Source organism: Capricornis sumatraensis, chromosome 11 (genome assembly GCF_032405125.1).
Source record: "Capricornis sumatraensis isolate serow.1 chromosome 11, serow.2, whole genome shotgun sequence".
NCBI classification, from domain to species: Eukaryota; Metazoa; Chordata; class Mammalia; order Artiodactyla; family Bovidae; genus Capricornis; species Capricornis sumatraensis.
In genome coordinates, this window is record NC_091079.1 from 84,334,977 (window position 1) to 84,361,468 (window position 26,492).

The 26,492-nt window shown below is 38.9% G+C and overlaps 1 protein-coding gene across 1 annotated transcript in view; it reads left to right on the forward strand.

Moving 5' to 3' along the window:
- Positions 1 to 340: 340 nt before the first annotated feature.
- STK3 (serine/threonine kinase 3) overlaps positions 341 to 26,492 on the forward strand; it is a 311,659-nt gene continuing 285,507 nt past the window's right edge. The window contains exon 1 of the mRNA XM_068983496.1: positions 341 to 461. Coding sequence (XP_068839597.1) covers positions 436 to 461 — 26 coding nt within the window. The 5' untranslated portion in view covers positions 341 to 435. The remainder of the gene's footprint in view (positions 462 to 26,492) is intronic.

The window sequence follows — 26,492 nt, forward strand, 5'->3', positions numbered from 1 at the left end:
GCCGAGATTGGCTCTGGGTCCAGACTAGGCCTCAGCCTCTCGCCCTTCCACTCCGGGTTTCTTTCCTCCCGACTCCTGCACCAGGGCCGGCCCTGTCCTGCGCCCCGGCCCCAGCGCCCGGCCCCGCCCACCGCACTGGGCCGCTGCCGGCCCCGCCCACCCATCCCTGGCCGGTGGCCGGCTCCGCCCACCCTTCCCCGGCCGGCCCCGCCTACCCTTCCCCGGCGGGGGCCGGCGGCCGAGGGGCGGGGCGGGCCGGGAGGAGCCCCGCTCGGCCCGCGGGCGGGGGATCCGCCGCGGAGTTACGGGAAAGTTGGTCCGAGTTCCTGGAGTTTCCTGCTGTGGCTCTCCTGGCTCGGCCGGCTGCTGCCCCGGCACTCTGCCCGCCTCTCGCCTTCGCCGCCCACCTGGTCCCTCCTTCTGACCCTGGCCGCCATGGAGCAGCCGCCAGCGCCCAAGAGGTAAACGAACGCGGGGCGCGAGGAGCAGGAGGGAGGCGGCGCCGCCGGCCGCGGGGCGGGGGTGGCTAGGCCGGGCGGGACCGCGATCCCCCTTCCGCGACTGCGGGGCCCCCAGCCGGGCGCGCCGGGGGTCGCAAGGCGGGTCCTAGCGCCGGGCCGCGCCTGTCGGTGGGTGAGGCGGGGCCGGAGGGGAGGCCAAGCCTCGATTCCCCCCGGCCCGCCGGGCCTGGCGCGCGCGGGGAGAGTCGGTGGGCAGCGCTGGGCGCCCCGCGGTCGGACTCCGGGGGCGGGCGGGGTTCTCCCTCGTGTCAGGTTCAGCATCTGGGAGACGTAAAACTAGGAAATTATTGGGCTTCGTACAACCATCAAGGCTTTCTTGTCAAATGTTTTCCAGAATGTTGCCCACCCCCCACCTTTTTTTTTTTTTTGAGAAAGCGGGTTGTTTATTTACAGTTCAAGGAATTAAATATTAATAGCTAGATAGTGTGTAAAACTTAACTGGGCAAATGCTGCACTAACAGGTGTTCCTCGCCCCTTACTCTGCAAGTTCAAAATTATTTATGGATGCCGGACAGTAGGAGTCTTAAATTAGAACCCCTCCCCCATATGGGTGGGTGTGTGTGTGTGTGTGTGTGTGTGTGTGTGTGTATGTATGTATAGGTTTGTTTTTCTTTTAGCATGTAAAAATAGTGATGCTTTGGTATTTACTGTTCGTTAATAGTCTCTGGTATATTGGAAAAGTAGCAGTTGAAATGGTCTTGAAAAGCTAAATCAAGGCTGTCCATTGATACAAATTCGTAATGTGTATTTCCCCCCATAAGAGTGAATCAGTTGATTGATGTTGGATAAAGCATTTCAATTTGTAAAATAAGGGTACCAATCTTTCTCCCAGATAGTGCTGTTGTGAAGAGTGAATAGAGTTTTGATAGCTAGAGATCTTTAGATGAAAGGCGGTATATTCAAGAATATGGAATAATTGCAAAGGTAGGAACTTCATGAGCTATTGTGAATTGTGTGACAAGACATGTGAGCCTTGAAGCCTGGGAACCATCTGTTCAGGTGAAAAAGGGGGGTTGTTGGGGAGTTTCCAAAAGAGACCTGCTGTTGGAGCCCTTGATAAATTCTTCTCTGGCATTTTAAAATATCCCAATTCTGAATATTGATTTGGCACTCAGTTTTAATACTGTAACAACTGGAACCAGTTTTCCCCCCATTTTGTTTTGGAAGGACTGTAAAGGGTACCTCTGAGATCCTACAGTAAGGCCAAGTTGAATGACTCTGAATTGAAGGAGAAGCTCTATTGATGAGCTCTACACCAAGTTATGAGAATTTCACTGTAGATCTAAGAGCGAATTAGAGAACCTGGAAGGGTTGGGGGAGGGGTGGTGGTGTGTACCACCATCCGTTGATGACTTACACTTTTCAAAGTGGTGGGTTGCACGTTTAAGAGACGTATTTTTAGCTCTCTTCAGAGAGACATGTTCATCCAGGAAGGCATTTCTAAAGCACAAAAGATATGTGACAAACCCCATATGTTTGAATATCTCTTAGATTTTTTTCATAGCGTTTTCTTTTCCATCCTATTGTTTAATCCTTAAAGCAATCCCATTGAGTAGGTTGGATTATACACGTTAATCCTGTTTTATGAGATGAGGACACTAAGAGGGTTCACCACATGGAGGGCTATGACAGAGATAACTGACAGTGAATTTTTGTGTTGTGCCTCTTAATGATTGCCCTCTAATAATGAAATGAAGCTACCATTTTTTTTGAGATCTTAACTATTTGCCAAGAATTTTGTATATACATTCTTTTACTTCGTTGTCTCAAGGAATAGGAGTCCTGGCTCTGCCACTTACTGTGCTAGTTCTGAATTTAATTTCTTCATCTGTAAAATGTGTTTTGGAGTAAATGAGGTCGTATGTAGAGCACTTACAGTACAGTGCTTCATAATATGTTCAATAATGTTAATTGTCTATATTTTCCTCATTAAATTAAACTTGAAAGTGAAGTCGTTCAGTCGTGTCCAACTCTTTGCGACCCCATGAACTGTAGCCCAACAGGCTCCTCCATCCATGGGATTTTCCAGGCAATAGTACTGGAGTGGATTGCCATTTCCTTCTCCAGGGGATCTTCCCGACCCAGGGATCGAACCCGGGTCTCCCACATTGTAGACAGACGCTTTACCGTCTGAGCCACCAGGGGAAGGTTAAATAACTTGGTCGGGTGGAGGAGCTGTCAGTGGAACGCTTAGCACAGTGCTTTATAATATGTTCAGTAATGTTGAGCTGCAAGGGTTGTGTCCCCACTCACTGTGTCTCCAGTGATGCCTCTTTTTGCAACCGAAACTCTGCTTGCTGTCTTAGCATTCCACGAGCATCTCTTTCTATAATCTTCTTGTCCCCTTTGCTTGTTCTCCTTTTAATCTCTGTGAGAATTCCACTTCGCTTTTCTGCTGTGAGTAGCTCTTCCTTAGGGCTCAGACATTATTACATGGTCACAAATGTGTTGCTGATGATCGAGTCTACATGACCAATAGCTGCTTCTTAGCATTTTTGGTTTCTTCATGTGGATCCATTTCTTTCCTTATCTTATTTAGTTGGTCACTACATCATATAAAATTTTCCATCGGAAAGTCTGTGTCCACCCGCTTTCATTTCCAGTATTACTACTACCCCATTCCATGGTTTTAAGACCCTTAAGAGTTGATTGATAGCAGTGCCTTCCGGTTGGGCACAGTAGTTCAGTGCTTATCAAAACATTTTAACAGCAGAAGAGCTGTCTTTGGAGTAGAGGCAGAGCCCTAGGACTTGGTTCTCAACGCCTCACCTCCCTCTGTTGCCCTTTTGGTTTCGTGTGGAATCCTCTGCTGATCTATATTACACTGCGTTAGTTCATCCTGCACACAGCTTTGGTTCTGATTTTTTTTTTTTTTTTTTTGCTTAAACATCACTTTAGTCATGCTCCTCCTTTTTTTGCAGGCAGGGGGAGATTGGGGCATACTCGCTGACTGGTACCCAAGAGCTCCATAGCTTGGTCTCAGCCTTAACCCCCAGCCTTGTTACTTCTGCAAGCTGAATCTTTCCTTCTAAAGTCTCCCTATTGTTCTTTGTTTAGGTTATAGGCTGTGGATACTCCCAGGTTTGCCTTTGTTCATGATTTTCCCTTAGAAAAGTTTGTGTTATTTATTATTATTATTTTTTTACTAGTAATCTATGTTTTATTCAAAGCCTGCTTCATTAAGTATCTTATTTGAGTGCTTTCTAGCCTAAACTGTTTCTCTTTATTCCTATAATGATAATCATTTGAGTATCAATCTTAAGATTGTTTTTTTTTAATTACAAAGTTTTAGACATCCAAAAGATAATGGGGATGAATTTAGTAAATACTTACATATCACCACTCAGCTTTAGAAATAAAATATTCCGAATATAATTGAAGCTCCCTAAGTATATCTCTTCTCATTTGCATTCGTTTCCCATCCCCTTGAGGGTTGTCACTATTGTGAATTGGGTGTTTGTCATTCCCATACATGTCTTTAAACTTTTAGTTTATATATATATATAAACCGTTGTTTACATATATCTGACATAGCATCAGGCCTTGATATTAGGCCGAGCTTTGTCACTGACTTTGAAAGTTGCTTCTTTGGGTATCATTCTTCTCCTCTGGGAGTTGGAGATTCCAGTGTACAACCAGGTCTGAGAAACTAGTGCCTAGATGATCTGGAAGGCCCCTTTTACCTTCGCAATATTGATTCGCTCTCCTCAACAAGGCCCATGTTAAGATAGTGATAGGGCTGACCACATCTTTTGCCTAATTTGAGGATCAGAATGGCTTTTAGATCCCCCAGATTTCCTTAATACCTCATCACAGAGGTCTTTAGATGTCCTTATTAAAATGAAGTCCCTCTGGGAAGGGATGTATCACTAACTCAATGGACATAAGTTTGAGCAAGCTCGGGGAGATGGTGAAGGACAGGGAAGCCTGGTGTGCTGCAGTCCATGAGGTCGCAAACAGTTGGACACGACAGAGTGACTGAACAACAACTGGGAAGGGAAATCCACTAAATGGTTGTCAATTATCAGTATTTTGATAGATTGAGTTTATCAGATTTCTGTTTAGGGGAACTGCTAGATGACAGAAAAATGAACATAGAATAGGTAAGTTTTGATAGGTAGAGAGGGAAGTGACCAAACATGGGCTCTTCTCCGGGTAGAACATTCATAGAAGGGGAGGTGGATCTCTGTGATAGGTGGGGACCATGAGAACTCTGGTTGCTGGAGGGTCCTTGTCAAAGAGAGGATAGAAAATCATTGTCGGAGAGAAATCCTTTACCAGATAAGCCTGGTCCCTGATGGGTTATAGGATTGATAGTTATTTAAAGTTTAAAATTCATTGATTAAGGTTGTACTTAGAGGACAAGTTGTATTGAAATAGTGAAAGTATTGGAAGGATAATGAGAAAACTGCTGAGGCATATGTACTCTCAAGATAAGAAGAGTTCTTTGATTTAAACTGGTAAAAGCTTCCAGCTTCAGTGGCAGGCAAATGGAGATGTTCAAGTAGTTCAGTGGGAAAAGAATCCAGCAAGCAGTGTCCCTTTACAGTAATGACTTGGCCCCAAAGCATATTTGTCCTTGCTTTTGACTTTTCTTGGTTAATTTGGGGTGGCTCCAACTCCATTAGAATGGATTTAGGCCCTATAGATGGGAACAATCAATTGGGTCTTCCTTTCTAGAGAGGAGTATGACAGCCTCTGGAGCAGTTCTTGGTGAGCAAACTTCAGTTGTGCATTAAGACAGGAGATAAACTCAGTCTTTTAGTCAACTCTCGGCAATGGTTAATTAATGCATTGTTCTTTAAGGGGCTGAGATATAGCATATATTGGCACTGAAGAATTTGTTAGGATGTAAAGAAAAAGGTAAATGTATGTTAAACACAGCTAGTTTTGAAATTTGTTTTCCTGAAATAATCCCAGAAAATTTCAGTGCTCATTCCAGAAATGTGTAATAGTAAAGCTTTAAAGATAATGGGTTTAAATTGAGCACTTCCTGTTTGGTTATACAGGGGGAAGGTGCTTAGAATTTAGTTTTTCTAGTTTCAGAAAAGTCTGTGTAGAATTAGAGGTACTGTCACTTCAGCCCATCATATATTATTATTATTATTATTTTTTAATATTGATGATGAAACTCCAAAGCAGAAGTTTCATGAAATGAACTACATGTAATGTTCTCTGGTATTTTTCTATTTTCTGTTTTTTTCTAGTTCTTTGAAAAGTTGCTAGTCATGACCACCCACCAAATTTTCATGACCTACTAACCAGTTGTGAACTGCAGTTTGAAAAACCTTCGTTGGTGTATATAGTTGTGACAGTGAGGAAATTGCATTTCCAGCAGTATTCCTGATACTTCAAAGATTGATGATGGCATTGCCAAAGGAATCCAGACTGGTATCATTGTAACAAGCCATACATACAATAGAGCTATTCTTTGTAAAACAAAAAGGAGGGAGGTGAAGGAGAAAGAGGAAACCATTATTTGAAAACAACTATATTTTGAACACTGTGTCTATGTCCCAGTTAAGGTACGGGAAAGTGGAAAATGATTATGCCTGGCATCTGACAGGGTTTATAAAGGAACATATTCCCTGGTGGCTCAGGGGTAGAGAATCCACCTGCAGTGGATGAGACGTGGGTTCGATCCCTGGGTCAGAAAGATCCCCTGGAGGAGGAAATAGCAACCCACTCCAGTATTCTTGCCTGGGAAATCCTGTGGACAGAGGAGCCTGGGGGGCTGTGGTCTGTGGAGTCTCAAGAGAGTTGGACATGACTGAGCGACTAAAACAACAACAATAATACATGAAGGTTTCTTGAAGGTAAAGGCTTTTTTGCCTTCTGATGTAGAATGACCCTGTACACTGGAAATATCCCACTGTAATTATGATCACCTCAATTTCTGACTCCGTACCAGCTCCACCCTTTCTGTCTACCAGAGAGGTCTTTAGATTTTTTCTTCTAAAGTGAACATTTATACTATCTGATAGACATTTTCTATTTTAGTTGTCTCAAGCTTCTTGTCATGATTTTATTTGAATTGCTTCATGTGTCAGGATTACTCTAATTTTCCAAAGCTTTTAGCTTATAGTATAGAACAAAGATTGTATATTTGAAGTGTCTTATTACAACTGTTTTTTCTACATGCAGTCTCAAGTTGCATAAATAAAAGTAACAAATATGTAAACAGACACGTATGAAAGTTAAAAATAAGTCCATTGCTTGCGTGCCATGAAATTAAGGTGCAGATTACCTTGAACTTCTTAAGAGTACCTCAAAAGATATATCTTAAAACATGACTCTGTAGCAAAATGAGAATTACAGAAAGCTGTCAGCATTAGTGATAATTAATATAGGTGTACACATGTAGTACTGTATGTGGGTTCTGAATTAGTGTGCTCATGTAGTCCTGTATTAATCTATAGATTTTGTATAATACCAGACATCTTAGTAATGAGGTAAAATGGAGTAAAATTTTAGGATATGTTGTTATAAGTATTAGTATCTTGATACACACAGAAAAATTGGGGAAATCATTGAGCATATATGATTTCTAAAGATGAGATAGTTTCTTCAATTCAAAATATAAAGTGTTATTCGCTGTCCAGGTCTTTTCTTTTCTTTTTTTTTGCTTTAGCGTTGCTTTCTATATCTCTGTCTTTTTTAAAAAAAATTGAAGTGTAGTTAATTTATAATGTTATATTAGTTTCAAGTGTCCAGCAAAGTGATTCAGTTATACACACACACACACATATATTTTTTTCAGGTTCTTTTCCACTGTAGGTTATTACAAGATGCTGAGTCTAGTTCTCTGTGCTGTACAGTAGATCTTGGTTGCTTACCTAGTTTATATATAATAGTTTGCATATTTTAATCCCAAACTCCTGATTTATCTGCCCCTCCATCCCTTTGGTAACCTGAAGTTTGTTTCCCCTGAGTCCATTTCTATGTTGTAAATATGTTCATTTTTTTAAGATTCCACATATAAGTGATATCAGATGATATTTGTCTTTCTCCATCTGACTTACTTCACTCAGTATGAGAATCTCCAGATTCATTTATGTTGCTGTGAATGGCACTATTTCACTGTTTTTATGACTGAGTAATACTCCATTGAATATGTGTACTGTATTTTCTTTATCTAGTCATCTGTTGATGGACATGTAGGTTACAGATCATGTTTCACTTTTAGAGTTTTTGGTTTTCTGAAATTGTGGAACCTAGAGTTCTGTGATTGAAAAGGAATGTAAGTTCAGATTATTTTTGTGATTTAGGTGAACGTTTTACATATTTGAAGAAATTAAAGAGAATAGGCAGTTAATTTTCTTGACTCCTGTCTCTAGCCGTATTATTTTTCCTGCTGGCAGGTTGCCCCATTCTCCTGTTTCTTTTTAAAAACTGACTTTCTTTACTCACCCATCATTGCTCACGGCACCAGTTGGTTGTCACCCTTGAGTTCATTAATTTGCTCATTTATTCATATATTTAGTAATTGCTAATTAACTACCTTTCAAATGCCAGATGTACATGGTTGAATGCAAACAGATGAAATCTTTGCCCTCGAACATACACTTTAGTTGAAGCTTGAGCTGTGAGGAAGAGAAGTAGTATATATTGTTAAGGAAAATGGTGGAACCTGCTTAATAGGGTAGTTGAAGGACTACCTATGTCAACATGAGGTTGAGAAATACTCTGTGTGAGTATCTGGACAGAGTATTCCAGACAGAGCAGAAAGCTATGAGAAGGCCTGGAGGTGGGGAAGAGTTTACAGTGTAGTGTGTGGGAGGAATTGAAATAAGGCCACGGTGGCTGTGTTGTAGACTGGGAGAAAGTGGTTGGAGATGAGGTCAGAGAGATGGGCAGGGATTCAGTGATGCAAGCCATGGGAAGGAGTTTGGATTTAAGTCAGTATAGTGGCTGTCACTAAAGGGTTTTAAGTGGAATTTTAAGCAGTTTGTGTCTTTATAAGAGCACTCTTACTGCTTGGGTAGGGTGAATTGTAGAGGGTTAAGAATAAAATCTACTCTGATAGCTCAGCGGTAAAGAGTCTGCCTGCAGTGCAGGAGAGGCAGGTTCAATTGATCCCTTGGTGGGAAAGAGTCCCTGGTGAAGGAAATGGGAACCCACTCCAGGATTCTTGCCTGGGATATCCCATGGACAGAGGAGCCTGGTGGGCTGCAGTCCATGGGGTCGCAAAGAGTTGGACATGACTGAGTGAACACACACACGTGCGCGTGCGCGCGCACACACACACACACACACACACACACACACACACGAATAAAAGCAGGGAAACAAGCGAGAAGGCCAATGATGTAGTTTTTGGTTAGAGATGGTGAAGCCCCCGGAGATGAAGAGAAGTGGACAGATGTAAGTTATGTTTTGGAGTTAGAAATGAAAAACTGGTCAATCAGATGTGGGGAAGAAGGAAGAAGGAAACAATTCTGGCTCCTGGGTTTTGGATTTGGACAACTTGGGGGATGGTGAAAGACTGGGAGAGGAACAGGTTAGTTGTCTATATTCGCTTCCTTAGAATTCCAAACTCCCAGGAATGTGAATCTGTTTTGGCCCAAAATGTTGATATTAGGTGGTTCCCTCAGAAGAGGAAATGTGTAGGGAGGAAATGATGGGCATTGACTTCTTTCCTCAACCTCTTGTTTTCACCGCATTAGACTAGAGAATGGGAAACAAATCAAGCCTTTGTTAAGTGTTGAAATGTTCGAGTGACCTGATATTTAAGAAAAACCTTAGGCTACCCACTCCAGTATGCTGGCCTGGAGAATTCCATGGACTGTAGAGTCCAAGGGGTCGCAAAGAATCAGACATGACTGAGCGACTTTCACTCTTTTATTGCAAAATGAAACATCAGTAAAAAACAAATGTATGGTTTGACGAATTACTATAAGGCAGGCACCCAAATAATCACCAGTCAGGTTAAGAAACAGAGCTTTGCCACCCTCTCGAGAAGCCCCGTCTGAGTGCTCCATGCCAATCACAGCCGCCTTTCCCCACATGTAACCATTATCTTTACCTTTATGGTAAAAACTTGAATGTGCATTGCTGGACACTGTAGGTTAGTCTTGCCAATTAAAAAATAGTTTTTATATGAGGTGTTTTTACTCTTTAGGTTGGTCCTCTATCTTTTCTCTTCTCCTTTTCCTGTTGAAGACCCAGACTGTTTGAATTATTTCCCGCAGCCTGGGTCTTGCTGATTGCTTGCTCAAAGCGCAGTTCAGCACGTTTATTTGTCCTCCATATTTCCTGCAGATGGGCAGCTGGATCCAGGGCTCAAGTCTGGATCCAGGGCTCAAGTCAGTCCCTTAGGCATCATAATAAGTGGTGTTGTCAAGACTGTATGAGTCACTTAACGTGTAGTTGCCACTCTTTTTTGTGATGTTAGCAGCTGTTGATGGTTAATACTTATTTCTGTTAATTTGCTGGGAGTTGCAGAATGGTGAAATTGAAAATATACCATTTTGTTTTCAATTATTAGTTGGAATGGTTTATTAGAGAGTCACTTTTCTTAGCTTCTGTTTGGTTAGCCAGTGGTATAGTATGTAAAGGAAAGACAGGATAAATGCTTGATTCTTTCCCTTTGTTTACCCATTTTTAAGATAATGAATCAAGTCCCTGTTTTCCTCCAAAAGGGACTTATTCCTTTCTTTTTTTTTTCTTTTTTAAAAATGCCATTGTGAGCTGATGGGTATAAACATATTTGATGGATTTAATTCATTGCATTTACTTTTGCTGCAGCTCAGTGTCCCATCTTTGATCAGTGGCAATCCCTTTAAGCAACAACATGGCCCACATGGTCTTTGGAGAGCTTCTTTGCTCTCTGCTGTGATAAGACATTGAAGGCTCATCTTGTTTATCTTTTGTCCCAGATCTGGAATCAGCCTGTACAGTAAGCCTACTTTTAGTGAGAGATGGTATTTCAAGACCCTAACCTGGCCACTAATATGATGTTATTTTAAAATAAGAGTTTTATTTCTAGATAGGAAAGCTGACTCATTTTTTCAAACTATGGGCTAGTCTATCAAAAAATGTGAGATAGCACTGGCAGTTTTACACTTTTTCCTGGATAATATCCACCATGCATTTGTGTTTCTAAGTTTGAGTCAGAAATTGGACATGTGTAGACAGATTTCTGTGGTAGAGACTTTTTAGAGTGGACCTTTTATCTTTGTCTCCTCCCTATCTTAGTCTGGTTACCATGTGACCCACTGTTATCCTAATATCTAGGCTCACTTTTTTCTTACCTCTAAATGTTTCAGGTGACCTAGTTTCTTCTTTTCTTAAATGAGAAAAAGAAAATAAAAGACTCTAAGACAGATAACACTACTAGTGACCTGATCAGATTTCAGGCCTTACTTTTAAGGTAGACCTTTTAGCTTACCTTGTCTTGTATGCATGCGAGTATATCTGTGTAAAAACAAACAAAATTCAAGGGCATCTTGATGCTGCTTTGTAAATCCAGCCCTAACTGACTGTAGTATGGTGAATTGCAAAATGAAGCACATCCAGATATTAAATGCCACATGTTCCTGCCTTTTACTTTTGTTATTAACACCTCTTGTTAAGTTTTATTGTGCTTTTGAATAAGTAAAAAGAGATATTTGTTTCAGTGACACAGCTGGTAAATTACATTTGCCACTGTGTCACATAATCATAGAAAGAATTAGTTTTGATGTAATTGCTTACTATATTAAAAGACATTAGGTTGCACTTACAAGTTGCTGTGTGAATTAGTCCATCATTGCAGTCAAATAGCAGTCAGTAACCATTTTTTAATGATATTAAATAATGTCTGTTCAAACATTTTTAATAATTAGTGAAATCTAGATCACAGAAAGGGATCAGAGAGAAATGATTGCTCTGAATAGAATTTATAGTTTATGTAATTCTTAAGAATTATTTAAAAAGATGAAATTAAACAATGGAATTTCATAAAAATTCCAGTGGAAACTTAAAAATATATGTACTCATTAGCTCTTGAGAGGAAAGTATTTTGATAATTTTCTTCACCTGGTAGACTGAGTTTTCCTTCTGTACACTTGAGTCTCATTTATACTTCCAAGGTCTTTTTTTCTAAAAGAATTCAAGTACCAGGCCAAGATAAGAAAATGGGATCACTCCACCCCTTTATATACAGACTTGCAGCACTTGATTAGTCAGCTTTAGTTAATGTTCATAAAAAAGTCAAGTGATGTAAAACAGTTTCCCAAAATAGTGATATAGTGGTAACTTTAAAGTATCGAACATTACTGGGAAGTGTGATGTATTATGTAATAGATTTTCCAAATAAATGAAGTAAATCACTTCAAGCATTATACTCTTAAAATATTTTTAAAACAGTTTTAAAACAACCAGTTTTGATGGAAATTCATTTCAAAGTGAGGACACTTGACCCAGTCTTCTGAGACAAATCATTTGCTTTCTTGATTACTTAATATTATTTAAAAACAAATTTTAGTTCATAAAAAAATAATAAAATCCATGGAGCTGTTCATAGTGTTAGTTTATGGAAACAGTCAAGGGTGCTGTTTTGGTGTGTTGGAAGCTTTGTTGCTGCGTATAGCTGTTTCCTGCCCCCCACCCCCCAAGTCTCTAAACGGCAGCTTAGAAATAGTGATCTGACCTAACACTAGCTTTCCCTTTCTCAAAGTAAATGCTCTTTGCTCAGTTTCTGTTTACCAAAGACCTTTTTCTCTTCTGGGTTCGGGTTCACAGTACGTCTTAATCATCTTTTGACTAAGCAATTATTGTGCAGTGAAGGAGAGCAAAATTCTTCAAACTTGCCTAAATTTCTAAAATTTAGCATGAAAATAACAATTTTTTTGCATCAAAAAAGAACTGATTTTACCTTAAAACCTTCACAAAACTCCCAAGTTAAACAAATTCCTGTCATTTTGGAGCATTGCTTAGATTTTGGGGACTCATGGTATTACCAAACTGAATTGATGTTTCAGAGGTATATTTGTGTACAAATAGGACTTCCTAGGTGGCTCAGTGGTAAAGAACCCGCCTGTCAGTGCAGAAGCTACAGGAGACACAGGTGTGATCCCAGGGTTGGGAAGATTTCTTGGGGGAGGAAGTGGCAACCCACTCCAGTATTCTTGCTGGGATAATCCCATGGACAGAGGAACCTGGAGGGCTACAGTATACAGTGTCACAAAGAGTCGGACTCAACTGAGCACCCACCCACCCACACACACACACAAATACGGTAAAGTTGCATTTGTAGTAGTTTATTTTTAATTTCTGTGGGTGAAATATTTAAGCTATTTATCTTTCTTATGATGATTGATCTTTTTTGTCTGTTAGACACAGCTGTAATTTTAAAATTTTATTTTTATTTCTTATGAAAAAACCTCAAACAGGTGAAAATAATCCCAATAAAAAAAAAAAAAAAAGGAATTTTCACAAAGCACCAAAATCATGAACTATTTCTCAGTTTCCTCCCCTTAATTTATTTACAAAGAACCTCAGAGAAATACTGGGAAGTGGTTTCCTATGGGCCCTAGCAATGAGAAATCAAGCAAAACAGTGTCCATCTCTGCAAACAGCTGAAAGCAGCCACTGTCCCACAGGTCGCCCCATAATTCTCTTCATGAAAGCCTATAAAAATTATGTGGAAGTCAGAGTACAGAACTCACTGAATGATAGAAATATTAGTATTGTTAGAGTTTAAACTTTCCTTGAATTTAGACTTTTATTAATGTGGTTGTTACACCTTTAATTAATGTATTAATGTTTGGAATTGTTGTAGTTAATTATAGTGTTCTTCTAGGGATGGGAGCAAGGAGTTGAGAGTGCGTAGAGAATAAATCCTCATAGTTTATTTTCAGAATTTGAGGTGTGGGAAAATAAATGAGGAATAAGGCATATGAGTAAATACAGTTTTTAAGTGTAGGTAGTCTCTTTAGCACAAGTCGTAGTGGGTTTTTTCATATGCCAGGTTCATGAGTAGACCTTGGGAAGTTTCATGTAGATGTCTCCTCTTTTATTGTTAATCAGTTAAAGATTCTGTTCCCTTTTTTAGTTCTCAAATCTAGGTATGGCTGTTGAGTGTTTAAAAATCTATTTTGGTGGGATGTGAGCTATGTTGAAGCATTTTTAGATGTGCTGTTTTTTGTTGTCTGCATTTTCTGGATTTGTATTTTTTGAAAAATGAGTTAGTAAGAAAGTAAATGCACTAGCATGTCTTTAGGGCTGGGGAGTATATCACAGAGTTTGTTACCTTCTTAGAGGTTTGTTATAAGAAATTAAAGGGAATCATGCCACTTTCCAGTTGAGGGTAGGTGAAAAAATTGTTAGAAATTAAAAATGAAAGACTCCAAGGGTGAAGGAAGGGGAGAAATCTTAACTTCTTCTTTAAAGTCCTTTGCCAGGAAATTATAATTTTAGAGTACTTTCGGGCAGAGAGCCCAAGCTGAGAGGAAATGGTTTGATAGAGTTGAAAAACAAGACTTTCATTTAATTATGAAGTCCTCTATCCATTGTAGACCATTTATTTTTTGAGTTGGATTTTAGTTCGTTCTAATGCCACTAAATTAACCCCTCATAAATTTTCATACAGTTTTAAAAAATAAATATACTATGAGATCATCAAATTATATCTGTCTTACTATTTAAGAAGTGATAATTGCTAGGAAAACATTTGAGAGCCAGAACTTTAGAGTCAGGTAGACCATGGTTCTCGGAGAAGGCAATGGCAACCCACTCCAGAACTCTTGCCTGGAAAATCCCATGGATGGAGGAGCCTGGTGGGCTGCAGTCCATGGGGTCACTAAGAGTCCGACACGACTGAGCGACTTCACTTTCACTTTTCACTTTCATGCATTGGAGAAGGATATGGCAACCCACTCCAGTGTTCTTGCCTGGAGAATCCCAGGGATGGGGGAGCCTGGTGGGCTGCCATCTATGGGATCGCACAGAGTCAGACACGACTGAAGCGACTTAGCAGCAGCAGACCATGGTTCTAATCTTAGTTCTGCCATTTCCTGATGCAATCAATGGTAGGTAAGTTACTTAAGTTTTTTAAGTCTCGGTATACTCACTTATAAAGTGGAGGTGATAATAGTACCTTCTCTTTGGGTTTTGTGAGGATTAAGTGAAGTCTAAAAAAATTACGCAGAAGTCAGAGAACAGAACTCACTGAATGATACAAATGTTAATGTTGTCAAGAGTTTAAACTTACCTTAAGTTAGACTTTTATTAATGTAGCTATACTTTTAATCAGTGTATTGTTTGGGATTATTGCAGTTAAGTCTAGTATTTTTCTAAAGATGGGAGTGAGAAGTTCTGAGTGTATAGAGACTAAATCCTCATATTTTATCTTCACAATTTAAATGTAGGGAGAAAATGATTGTAAATAAGTGATTGGTAAAGCATTTACTTCTGAAGAGTTTCTGAAGTGTTTTAGAAATGGGTCTGGCATTGCTGACATCTTTTGAAGAAAGACACAGTTTTCCACTGGAGTGCCAGGGAATTCCCATCTTTGAGACTTCATTGTGTTTGTCATTAGCCTGAATAGAAAGGCCTTTAAAGTTTATTTTTTAAAGAAAGCATTTGAATGCATTTTGTTTGGTATTATATTTATTCATTAACGTATTCAATTAGTGCTAAGTGTGAAGTGGACCCTGTTGCTAAGCCCCAGTAAGCAATCATGCTAGGTAGGGTTCAACCCCTGGTAAAACTGCACGTGTCTTAATGAAGAAGAGGGCCTGGCTAGAGTGCAAATTCAGCAGCAGAGAGAAAACTCCCATACAGTCTTCAAGTGCCAGAATTATGTTTTAGATCTGTTGAGCCAGTTCCCTGCTGGGGGCCAGTGCTAGTACTTGGGTCTCCCTGAGCTCAATCTCCAACTGTTGCAGGATGGAAATAGCAAATGTGGCTTGTCTTGCCAGTACCTGACTGAGCTTGAGCAATTGTGTCATACGCTTTAATACATGGAATAATAGCTCTCTGCTGAATAGCTGGTGGCTTCTCAGAATCGTAAGCATAGATGCCCTGAAGAAGAAACTTTTAAGTTCGTATCATCAGAGTTATCAACAATCCCATTCCAGTTGCTCCTGATGACACCGTTAGGGTCCATTCCCTCTGGGCCGCCACGTTCTCTGTTAAAATCTGCGGAGCCACCGGACACGATCCAAAGAACGACTCAGTGCCCGACTGAAAAGCAGCAGTGCAACTGTAATGTTAAATAGGTGGGTCAGAGGTTAAAGCGTCTGCCTGCAATGTGGGAGACCTGGGTTCAGTCCCTGGGTCGGGAAGATCCCCTGGAGAAGGAAATGGCAACCCACTCCAGTATCCTTGCCTGGAGAATCCCATGGACGGAGGAGCCTGGTGGGCTACAGTCCACGGGGTGGCAAAGAGTCGGACACGACTGAGCTACTTCACTTTCACTTTCTTTCACTCATAGTAATACCTATAATGTAATCAGTAAAATACAGAGAAATTTGCCAGAAGGGAAAAGGACGTGGAAAATGACAGAGCTGAAATGAGGTAGAAGGTGCTCTTTGAAGGCGGAATCTCTCTTTTCTCAAAGCTGGGAGTTTTTTCTCTGTTGCTGAATTTGCACTCTAGCAGGTCCTCTTCTTCACAGTTTCCTAAGAGATCTAGAGAGCCTATCCTAACTATTCTTCACTAGGGAGCTAGATCCAGCAGTGCAGAAAGCCATTCCCTTGTGTTTCTATTTACATGTCTCCGGCCAAAACAACCCAAATAAAAATGGGCAAAAGGTTTGAACAGACATTTCCCCAAAGAAGACCTGGGAGAAGACTGCTTTTTCCCACTGTGTTAGCAATGATGTAATAGGTTATGTTCTTTCCTACTTTATGAGATAGAAAGTCAATTGACCGAAAAGCCAGATTGTATTTTCAGTTATTTATTTGAAAAAGATAATTCTAGGGTTTGTCTGCTAAAGCATGTAATAAACTATATCTTGATAGCTCCATGAGAGAGATATCTTGGGGGGGGTGACTTGTTCTCCACAAAATTCACTGCACCTGAGAGAGTGCATATTCTAAAGGACTGTCTTGAATAACTTTTTTTGGATCTGTGATTAAAAATATTTATGATGAAATTCTGAGGTGTTAAAAACCACAATATGTCAAGTACAGATGAAATTATACTCATTATATCATGTTTGCCAAGGCAGGAAAATAGGAAAATGTATTTGTGTGTGTATCTATTTTAAATTGGCTTCTAATTATGAGGTTTTCTTTTCTATCTGTAAGGGCTTTAAAAGCTGATGATATAAAAATTAAAATTATACCATAAACTGAAATGATCAGTTTTCATTTAAAATACCAGAAAGGGAAAGAGGAAATAAAGACAAACGTAAATTGTTTACCAAAATAAATCATGTGTTTTCACTTGACAGATACCCCTGAGACCATCTTTTTGCCTCAGTTAAATTAGTAACATTTCAGTTGTTCCACATGTTGAGAAAATAAGACACATGGACTAATAGAAAATTCTCATTAAGCTTTTGCTGGATTCACTTGGGGGACCTATGACTTGTTTGCTCAAAGTGAGCCAATTTGCAAGCCTACTTTAAGAAAATAATTATAACTCCCAAAGAACTGAGTGGTGGTTAGATTACCTTTTGGCTTAGTGTTAAAGGTTTGTTAGTATAATGCTCTCTGCATCACTGTGCTCATGTGTGTGGCTCATCTTGAGCTACTTTGTGCTTCCTTGTCCACAAAGGACATGAAGCACAGGGCAACATTATGACGTTTTGGAAAATTTAAGAGACTGACTTCTTTTTCTGGTAGGGATATACTCTTATCTTTCTTACTCGTATTTTTCTTTGTTGTTGTTGTTCAGTTTGTGAGTCATGTCTGATTCTTTGTGACCCTATGGAGTGCAGTGTGCCAAGCTTCCCTGTCTTTCAGTATCTCCTGGAGTTTGCTCAGTGTCCATTGAGTTGGTGGTTCTATCCAACCATCTTATTCTCTGCTGCCCACTTCTCCTCTTGCCTTCAGTCTTTCTGAGTATCAGGATCTTTTCTGAACAGTTGCCTGTTCATATCAGATGGCCAGAGTATTGAAACTTCAGCTTCAGCGTCAATCCTTCCAGTGAATATTCAGGGTAGAGTTCTTTTAGGACTGACTGGTTTGATCTCCTTGCTGTCCAAGATCTCTGAAGAGTCTTCTCCAACACCATAATAGGAAAACATCAATTCTTTGGCACTCAGCCTTTTTTATGGTCCAGCTCTTGCATCTGTACATGACAGTATCTTTCTACTCTTTTGTTCTTTTCCTCATTCAGTTCAGTTCAGTTCAGTCGCTCAGTTGTGTCCGACTCTTTGCGACCCCATGAATTGCAGCACGCCAGGCTTCCCTGTCCATCACCAACTCCCGGAGTTCACTCAGACTCATGTCCATCGAGTCAGTGATGTCATCCAGCCATCTCATCCTCGGTCGTCCCCTTCTCCTCCTGCCCCCAATCCCTCCCAGCATCAGAGTCTTTTCCAATGAGTCAACTCTTCGCATGAGGTGGCCAAAGTACTGGAGTTTCAGCTTGAGCATCATTCCTTCCAAAGAAATCCCAGGGCTGATCTCCTTCTTATTTTTATTTTATTTTTTTAACCCGGCGCATGTCTACAGCCATTCTTTTGCCAATATCTTTACTTCCTTGTCTCATTGGTCTTCTGTAGCATCTGCCTGGCAAAAGGCCAAATTCTACTTTTCTGCCTTCTCCTTGCCTACCTAAGACTTCTGAGCAGTGCTGACGGGAACATGAAACCTTGAAGACTGCCACTGGTATTTAACCTCAGCAAGAGAAAGATTGCCATGGCCTCTAACCTCAAGAAGGTCCCAGGGCCATCTAGTAGTCCTGTTGAACTTTGTGAGATTTATTATGTTGTTTTTGTTCTCCACTCTGGCTATTTCAGATATAGTTCTGTGTCTTCAAATCTCTGATTTTGACTTCCTCACAACAGATAAATATTCCTCCTACTTCATAAAACAAATAGAAGCCAACATATGAGAACTCACTCAACTTTCTGTCATCAGTCTACTGTCTTACCTGTAACTCTGCCTGTCTTTACCTCTTGTTATAATGTGAGAGGTTAGTATGTCCAGCCCTCCAAGGTGAAGGCACCCCTGTCCACCTGTGCTTTGGATAATTTTCATGTAGCCTTTTCAGGGATAGGCTTTAGTAGTTACCTCTTATTATTTCTTTATTTTCAACTTTTTCTTATTTTACGGATTCATTCCCAACAGCATTTATGCTTATTCAGGCATTCCTGATTGTTTTTTTTTTTTGCTTGTTTGGCTTTATCTTCTTTTTTCAACTCATGTCGTCAGTCACTTGTCCTTTTCAGAAACTTCTAGTGTAGAGTGATTCATAGTTCTCTCTACTTCTTCACTTTGTTCCATTATCTCAAACTGTTGCAGTCTGGCGTCTGCCTCTGCTGTTCCACGTCAGTGGGACAATCCCTTGCTCTTGCTGTGCTCACCAATGATTTTCTTACCACTATACTTACTTCTTTGGTAAATCAATGTTATTGCGGTGTAATTTGCATATCCTAAATGCACCCTTTTTGTTTGGCTTTTTGAGCTTGGCAGTAATGATTCTGAGATACATTGAGGATATTAAATGTATTAGTAGTTTGTTATGTTTTAATTGCAGTGGAGTAGTAGTCCAGTGTATGGATTTACAATAGTTTGTTTATTTATCCACGGGTTGCTGGACATTTGGATTTTTTTGGGTCAATTTTTGGTTGTTTTGAATAAGACAGCAGCCTTATTGAATATTTGTATTTAAGTCTTTGGTGGACAAACATTTTCATTTTTACTGATCAGTACCAGGAGTGGAATTGCTGGGTTGTATAAGACTGTGTCCATGAGTTATAAGAACTGCTAACTTGCTTTCTAAAGTGACTGCTTAATTTTTCATTTCCTGTATCGAATGTATTAGAGGTCTCCTTGTTCCACATTCTCACCAATACTTGCTATTGTAATCTTTTTAATTTTAGCAATTTTTTTTTTGTGGCTATGTGATGTTATCTTATTGTAGTTTTATTTTCCATTTCCCTAATGACTAATGATGTTGATCATCTTTTAATGTGCTTATTAACCATTTGTTTATATTTTTAATGAGGTGTCTGCTCAAATTTTTTTTTCAACCGTTTTTATTTTTGAGTTTTTATCTTATTGTTGAGTTATAAGATTTTTTTTATGTATTTTGGATACAATTCCTGTGTCATAGAATCATATATGTGAGTTTTGTTCTCCAGTCACTTAGACTAAATAGTTCTGTATCAGTGCTTATGTATCTGTATGCATGTACTTGTGTGTGTGTCTGGGATTCATGTGAAGATAGTACCCACAAAAACAAGGAAAATGACCCACTGTCAAAAGATGAAATAGTCAACAGAACCAGAATCAGAAATGATATAAATGTTGGAAATATCATACAGGGGTTTTGAAGTTACAGGGACTACTGTTTGTTATGTGTCTAGTGAAAGGTGGACAGCACCTGTGAACAGTTAAGAGAATTTATCTGCGCAGTGGAAATTATTTTTTTTTTTTTGAAAGAGTCAAATAGAAACGCTGGAGATAAAAGGTACAAAATAAAGAATTTAAGCTGGTTGATAGTATTGTTTGTCTTCTATATCCTTACTGATTTTCTGTAAACTCGCTCTATCAGTTACTGAGAGAGGAGATGTTGAAATCTCCTGCAGTTATTTTGAATTTGTCCTTCTATCAGTAATTTGTTTTGTGTTTTGTAAGCTTTGTTTTAGGGTGCTTACACATTTAGGGTTGTTATGTCTTCTTGATAAATTGTTTGTCATTACAGAATGTCCATTTTTACCCCTGGTAATAATTTCTATGCAGTCTTCTTTGCTTGATATTAACACAGCCACTTTAGTTTTGCTTTGATTAGTTTAACATGGCATCTATGTTTGTATCTATAATATCTATATCTATCTATCTGTCTGTCTTTATCTCCATCTTTTTACTTTTAAACTCTTTTTGTCTTTATAGTTAAGGTGATGTCAGCATGTAGTTGGGTCTTATATTTTATCTAGTCTAACAGTCTTTCTCTTTTAATTGAATGACTTGACTATATTATTTAATGTAATTAACCAATATATTTTGTTAACTACATTTTCCCCACTTTTTTCTTAGTAGTTGCCCTAGGGATTATAGTATGTATCTTTATTACAGTCAACTTCAGATTAACCTGATTCCAGTGAGTTTGCTTCATTATAGCTCCATTTCATTTCTCCTCCTTTGTTCTGTTGTTTTTGTATATATTTTACTTAAATACATTACAGTTTGAACAATTCAGTATTGGAATTATTGATTTAAACAGTCATGTTTTAAAAGATGAATATATTATCTTTTATGTTTATATCAATATTTACCATTTCTTTTCACCCCAAAGTATTTCCTTTATTATTTCTTGTAGAGAAGTTCTGCTTGCAGCAGATTCTATTAGTTTCAGTTTATCTGGGAATATTCTTATTTCCCCTTCATTTTTGAAAGATAGATTTGCTGGATTTAAGGGTTCTTGGATGACATTGTTCTTGTAACATTTTGAGTATTTCTTTCACTTCTGACTGCCCTGGTTTCTGATGAGAACTCAGCTTTTAATCACATTCTTGTTTTAATTCTCGAAGAGCCATTTTCTCTTGCTTCTTTCAGAAATTTCTTTTTGTCTTTCATCAGTTTGATTACAGTGTATCTAGGTGTGGATCTTTGTGTGTTTATCTTCATAATCATTTAGCTTCTTGTATAGTACTCTTGCCTGGAAAATCCCATGGACGGAGGAGCCTGGTGGGCTGCCGTCTATGGGGTCGCACAGAGTTGGACACGACTGAGCGACTTCCCTTTCCCTTTTCACGTTCATGCATTGGAGAAGGAAATGGCAACCCACTCCAGTGTTCTTGCCTGGAGAATCCCAGGGACGGCGGAGCCTGGTGGGCTGCCGTCTATGGGGTCGCACAGAGTTGGACATGACTGAAGCGACCTAGCAGCAGCATGTGTAAATTATTGTTTTTCATCAAATTTGGGAAGTTTTCAGTCACTTAAAAAAAAAAAGTTTTTTTCTGCCTTTTATTCACTCTTTTCTCCTGCGTGCTTGAGTGCTGTGTCTCTTCAGTCATGTCCGACTCTGCGATCCTGTGGACTGTGACCCACCAGGCTCTCTGTCCATGGAGTTCTCCAGGCAAGAACACTGGAGTGGGTTGCCATTTCCTCCTCCAGGGCATCTTCCCGACCCAGGGGTTGAACCTGGGTCTCTCGTGTCTCCTGCATTGCAAGTGGATTGTTTACCACTGAGCCATCAGGGGAGCCTCTTTTTCTTCTGACTTTCCCTTTATGAATCTCATAAAGGGATGATAATGTCTTATTAGGCTCTGAGGCTATGTTGATTTTTCTTCACTCTTTTTCTGTTTTTATAGGAAAGATACTTTATTTAGTTATCTTCACGTTTACTGATTTTTTCATTTGTTATCTCAGAAATGCTGTCAAACTCTTTAAATGTATTGTCTTTAAGGTGTTATATTTTTCATGTCTGAATTTTACATTTTTATTAGTTTGTGTATCACTATTGCGATTCTCTGTTTTTTGAATCATTTTCATGGTGTTTTCTTTTAATTTCCTTAACACAGTTTCTTTTTTTTGAATGTATTTAAAGTAGCTGCTTTGAAGCCTTTGTCTGATGTATCCAATTACTGGACCCACAGTGAGTCATTGTGTATTGACTGCTTTCTTTTACATTGATTGCTTCTATTTTGTTTTGTTGAGTGCTTTCCTAAGTATGGGTCATGCTTTCCTTTGCAGGTTTCATAATTTTTTGTTTGTTTAAAACTGGACTTATAAAATAATACATTGTAGGAGCTCTGGTTTCTTTCCTCCCTCCCAGGCTTTTTTTTTTTTTTTCTTTTAAACTTTCATGAACTTAAACTGTGACATCTATCTCCCTGCAGTGCTTGGCTGGTAGAACCTTTGCTCATATCTTTTATTTTTAGTTTTCTAGCCAGAGTTCTTTGGGAATGCCTTGTTCATCAGTGATTTGTGCAAAAGTTGTGGTCGAACACATTGTTCCCATATGACTTCCAGTCTCTGCTGATGTATATGTGTATGGGTTGGGGAGCACGTTGAAACCTATAGCTTTGAAGTCTCTTTGACTCTTACTTTTCACTAGGTCTGTTTTTTTTCCCCAGTCAGTATTTTTATTTCAGAACAAATTCATATACAGTTTCTGCAGAAGATTAGAAAATTTTATAGTTCTACTTTGAATTACAAGCACAAAGGCATTATAAGCACACATCTCTAATAATCCTAAAAAATTGATCTATGATTATGGTAATGTGACAGCAGATTGATTTTAAAACTACAGTCCTTAAGTATTAATACCTTGGAAATGATTCCTCATCATTGGAATTATTTTGACATTAAAAATTTACAGTATATTTCATTTATTGTGTTTCAGATGTATAGCAAAGTGATTCAGTTATACATATTTTTTCAGATTATTTTCTATTACAATTTACTGAAAGATATTGTATACAGTTCTCCATGTTATGAATGGAATATGTTGCTTATCTGTTTTATGTATAGTAGTATTTACCTGTTAATTTCATACTCATAATTCATCCCTCTCCATCTCCCACTTTTTGGTAACTATGAATTGTTTTCTGTGTCTGAGAGTCAGTTCCTATGTGTATATCAATTCATTTGTATTATCTTTTAGATTCCACATATAAGTGATGTATCATATTTGTCTTTCTATGTCTGACTTACTTCACTAAGCATACTGTTCTCAAGGTCTATTCATGTTGCTGCAGATGGCAGTCTTTCATTCTTTTTCATGAATGATATTGCACTGTGTGTGTGTGTATAAGACAATGATTTATTGATGGGCAACTGGGTTGTTTCTGTGCATTGGCTATCATAAATAGTGCTGCTGTGAACATTGAGGTGCATGTATCTTTTTGAGTTTTCTTCTTTTCTGGGTGTGTGTGCCTAGGAATATATATCCTAGGGATTGCTGGGTCTATTTTTAGTTCTTTTAAGGAAGCTCCATACTGTTTTCCATCTTGGCTACACCAATTTACATTTCCATGAATAATGTAGGAGGGTTCCCTTTCCTCCACACCCTCTCTAGCATTTTTTATGTGTAGACTTTTTGATGATAGCCATTCTGACCAGTGTGAGGTGACACCTCAGTGTGGTATTGATTTGCATTTCTTTAATAATTAACAGAGTGGAGCATCTTTTCATGTGCCTGTTGGCCATCTGTATATCTTCTTTGGAGAAATGTCTGTTCAGGTCTTCTAGCCAATTTTTGACTAGGTTCTTTGTTTTTTTTTTTTTAATACTGAATTATATGAATTGTTTGTATATTTTGGATATTAACCCCTTGTCCATTGTATCACCTGTACATATTTTCTCCTATAAGTTTTCTTTTTGATTTGTTGATGGTTCTTTGGCCAGACAAAAGCTCTTAAGTTCCACTTGGTACTGTTTGTTTTTGTTTTTATTTCTTTTGCTTTGAGAAATTGATCTAAGAAAATGTTGCTCTGTGTCAGAATGTCTTGCATGTGTTCTCTCCTAGGAGTTTTATGGTGTCACATCTTTAAACTGTGAATTTACTTCTGTATATGGTACGAGAGTGTGTTTCATTGATTTACATGTAGCTGTCCAGCTTTCCCAACATTCCTTTTTGAACATACTGTCTTTTCTCCATTGTGTATGCTTGCCTCTTTTGTCATAGATTAGTTGATTGTAGATGTATGGGTTTGTTTCTGGGCACTCTGTTCCGTTCCATTGCTCTATTATACATGTCTGTTTTTGTCTCAGTACCATGCTGTTTTGATAACTGTAGTTTTGTAGCATAGTCTGAAGTCTGGAAAGTTTGTGCCTTCAGCTTTGTTCTTTTTCTTCAGAATTGCTTTGGCAATTCTGGGCCTTTTTGTCATCTCACCTAAATTTTAGGATTTTTATTTTGTTATTTTACAGAAATCACTTTCAAATCAAGTGTCCTAAATCTTTTCCTGGATGTTTTCTTCAAGGTTGGGCCTTGTATTTATTGATTTTGGGTTAATTTTAAACATTTTTGTAAGGTAAGAGTCCCGCTTCTTTCTTTTGCGTGTAGACGTTCAATTTTCCCAGGACCATTTGTTGAAGAGACTGTCCTTTCCCCACTATGTAGTCTTGACACCCTCTGAAAATCATTTGGTCTTGCATACAAGGGTTTATTTCTGGGCTCTCTGTTCTGTTGCATTAGTTTGTGGTACTGACTTGAATCAGTACCACAGTGTCTTGATTAGTTTTGTTTTGTAGTATGTTTTGAAATCAGAAATTGAGAGACGTCTAACTTTGTTTTATCTCCTCAAGATTGTTTTGGCTATTTGGGACTCCTTGAAATTCCATATGAATTGGAGGATTTTTTTTTTTTCCACTTCTGGAAAAAAATAAAATCATGGGATGTTGATAGAGATTGCGTTCAGTCTGTAGCTTGATTTAAACAAATTCCATATGTTTCGGAGGATTTTTTTTTTTCCACTTCCAGAAAAAAATAAAGTGATGGGATGTTGATAGAGATTGCATTCAATCTGTAGATTGATTTAAACAGTATTAAGTCTTCCAACCAATCCTTGAGCATAGGGTGTATGTCCATTTATTTGTATATTCTTTTATTATTTTTACTTTCAGCAATGTCTTGTAGTTTTCAGTTTATAAGTCTTTTACCTCCTTAGTTCAATCTCTTTCTAAGTACTTTCCCCTTTTTTATGCTATAAAAATGGAATTGTTTTCTTAACTTCATTTTATTTCTGAGTATTGTTCATGTATTAGAAGTGTAATTGATTTTTTGGCGTTGATTTTGTATGCTGGAACTTTGCTGAAATCATTCATTAGTTATAACAGGTTTTTGTGTGTATATGTGTAATGTTGTCCATATGTAGAGTCTTCTCTTGTGTTGTTGGAAGAGGGTGTTTGCTATGACCAGTGCATTTTCTTGGCAAAACTCTATTAGTCTTTGCCCTGCTTCATTCCGCATTCCAAGGCCAAATTTGCCAGTTACTCCAGGTGTTTCTTGACTTCCTACTTTTGCATTCCAGTCCCCTATAATGAAAAGGACATCTTTTTTGGGTGTTAGTTCTAAAAGGTCTTGTAGGTCTTCATAAAACCTTTCAACTTCAGTTTCTTCAGCGTTACTGGTTGGGGCATAGACTTGGATAACTGTGATATTGAATGGTTTGCCTTGGAGACGAACAGAGATCATTCTGTTGTTTTTGAGATTGCAGGGTCCACTGGAGAAGGGAATGGCAAGCCACTTAAGTATTCTTGCCTTGAGAACCCCATGAATAGTAGGAAAAGGCAAAATGATAGGATACTGAAAGAGGAACTCCCCAGGTCATTAGGTGCCCAATATGCTACTGGAGATCAGTGGAGAAATAACTCCAGAAAGAATGAAGGGATGGAGCCAAAGCAAAAACAATACCCAGCTGTGGATGTGACTGGTGATAGAAGCAAGATCCGATGCTGTAAAGAGCAATATTGCATAGGAACCTGGAATGTCAGGTCCGTGAATCAAGGCAAATTGGAAGTGGTCAAACGAGATGGCAAGGGTGAACACTGACATTCTAGGAATCAGTAAACTAAAATGGACTGGAATGGGTGAATTTAACTCAGATGACCATTATATCTACTACTGTGGGCAGGAATCCCTCAGAAGAAATGGAGTAGCCATCATGGTCAACAAAAGAGTCCGGAATGCAGTACTTGGATAAGGGCCTAGATCTGATAGATAGAGTGCCTGATGAACTATGGAATGAAGTTCGTGACATTGTACAGGAGACAGGGATCAAGACCATCCCCATGGAAAAGAAATGCAAAAAAGCAAAATGGCTGTCTGGGGAGGCCTTACAAATAGCTGTGAAAAGAAGAGAGGCGAAAAGCAAAGGAGAAAAGGAAAGATATAAGCATCTGAATGCAGAGTTCCAAAGAA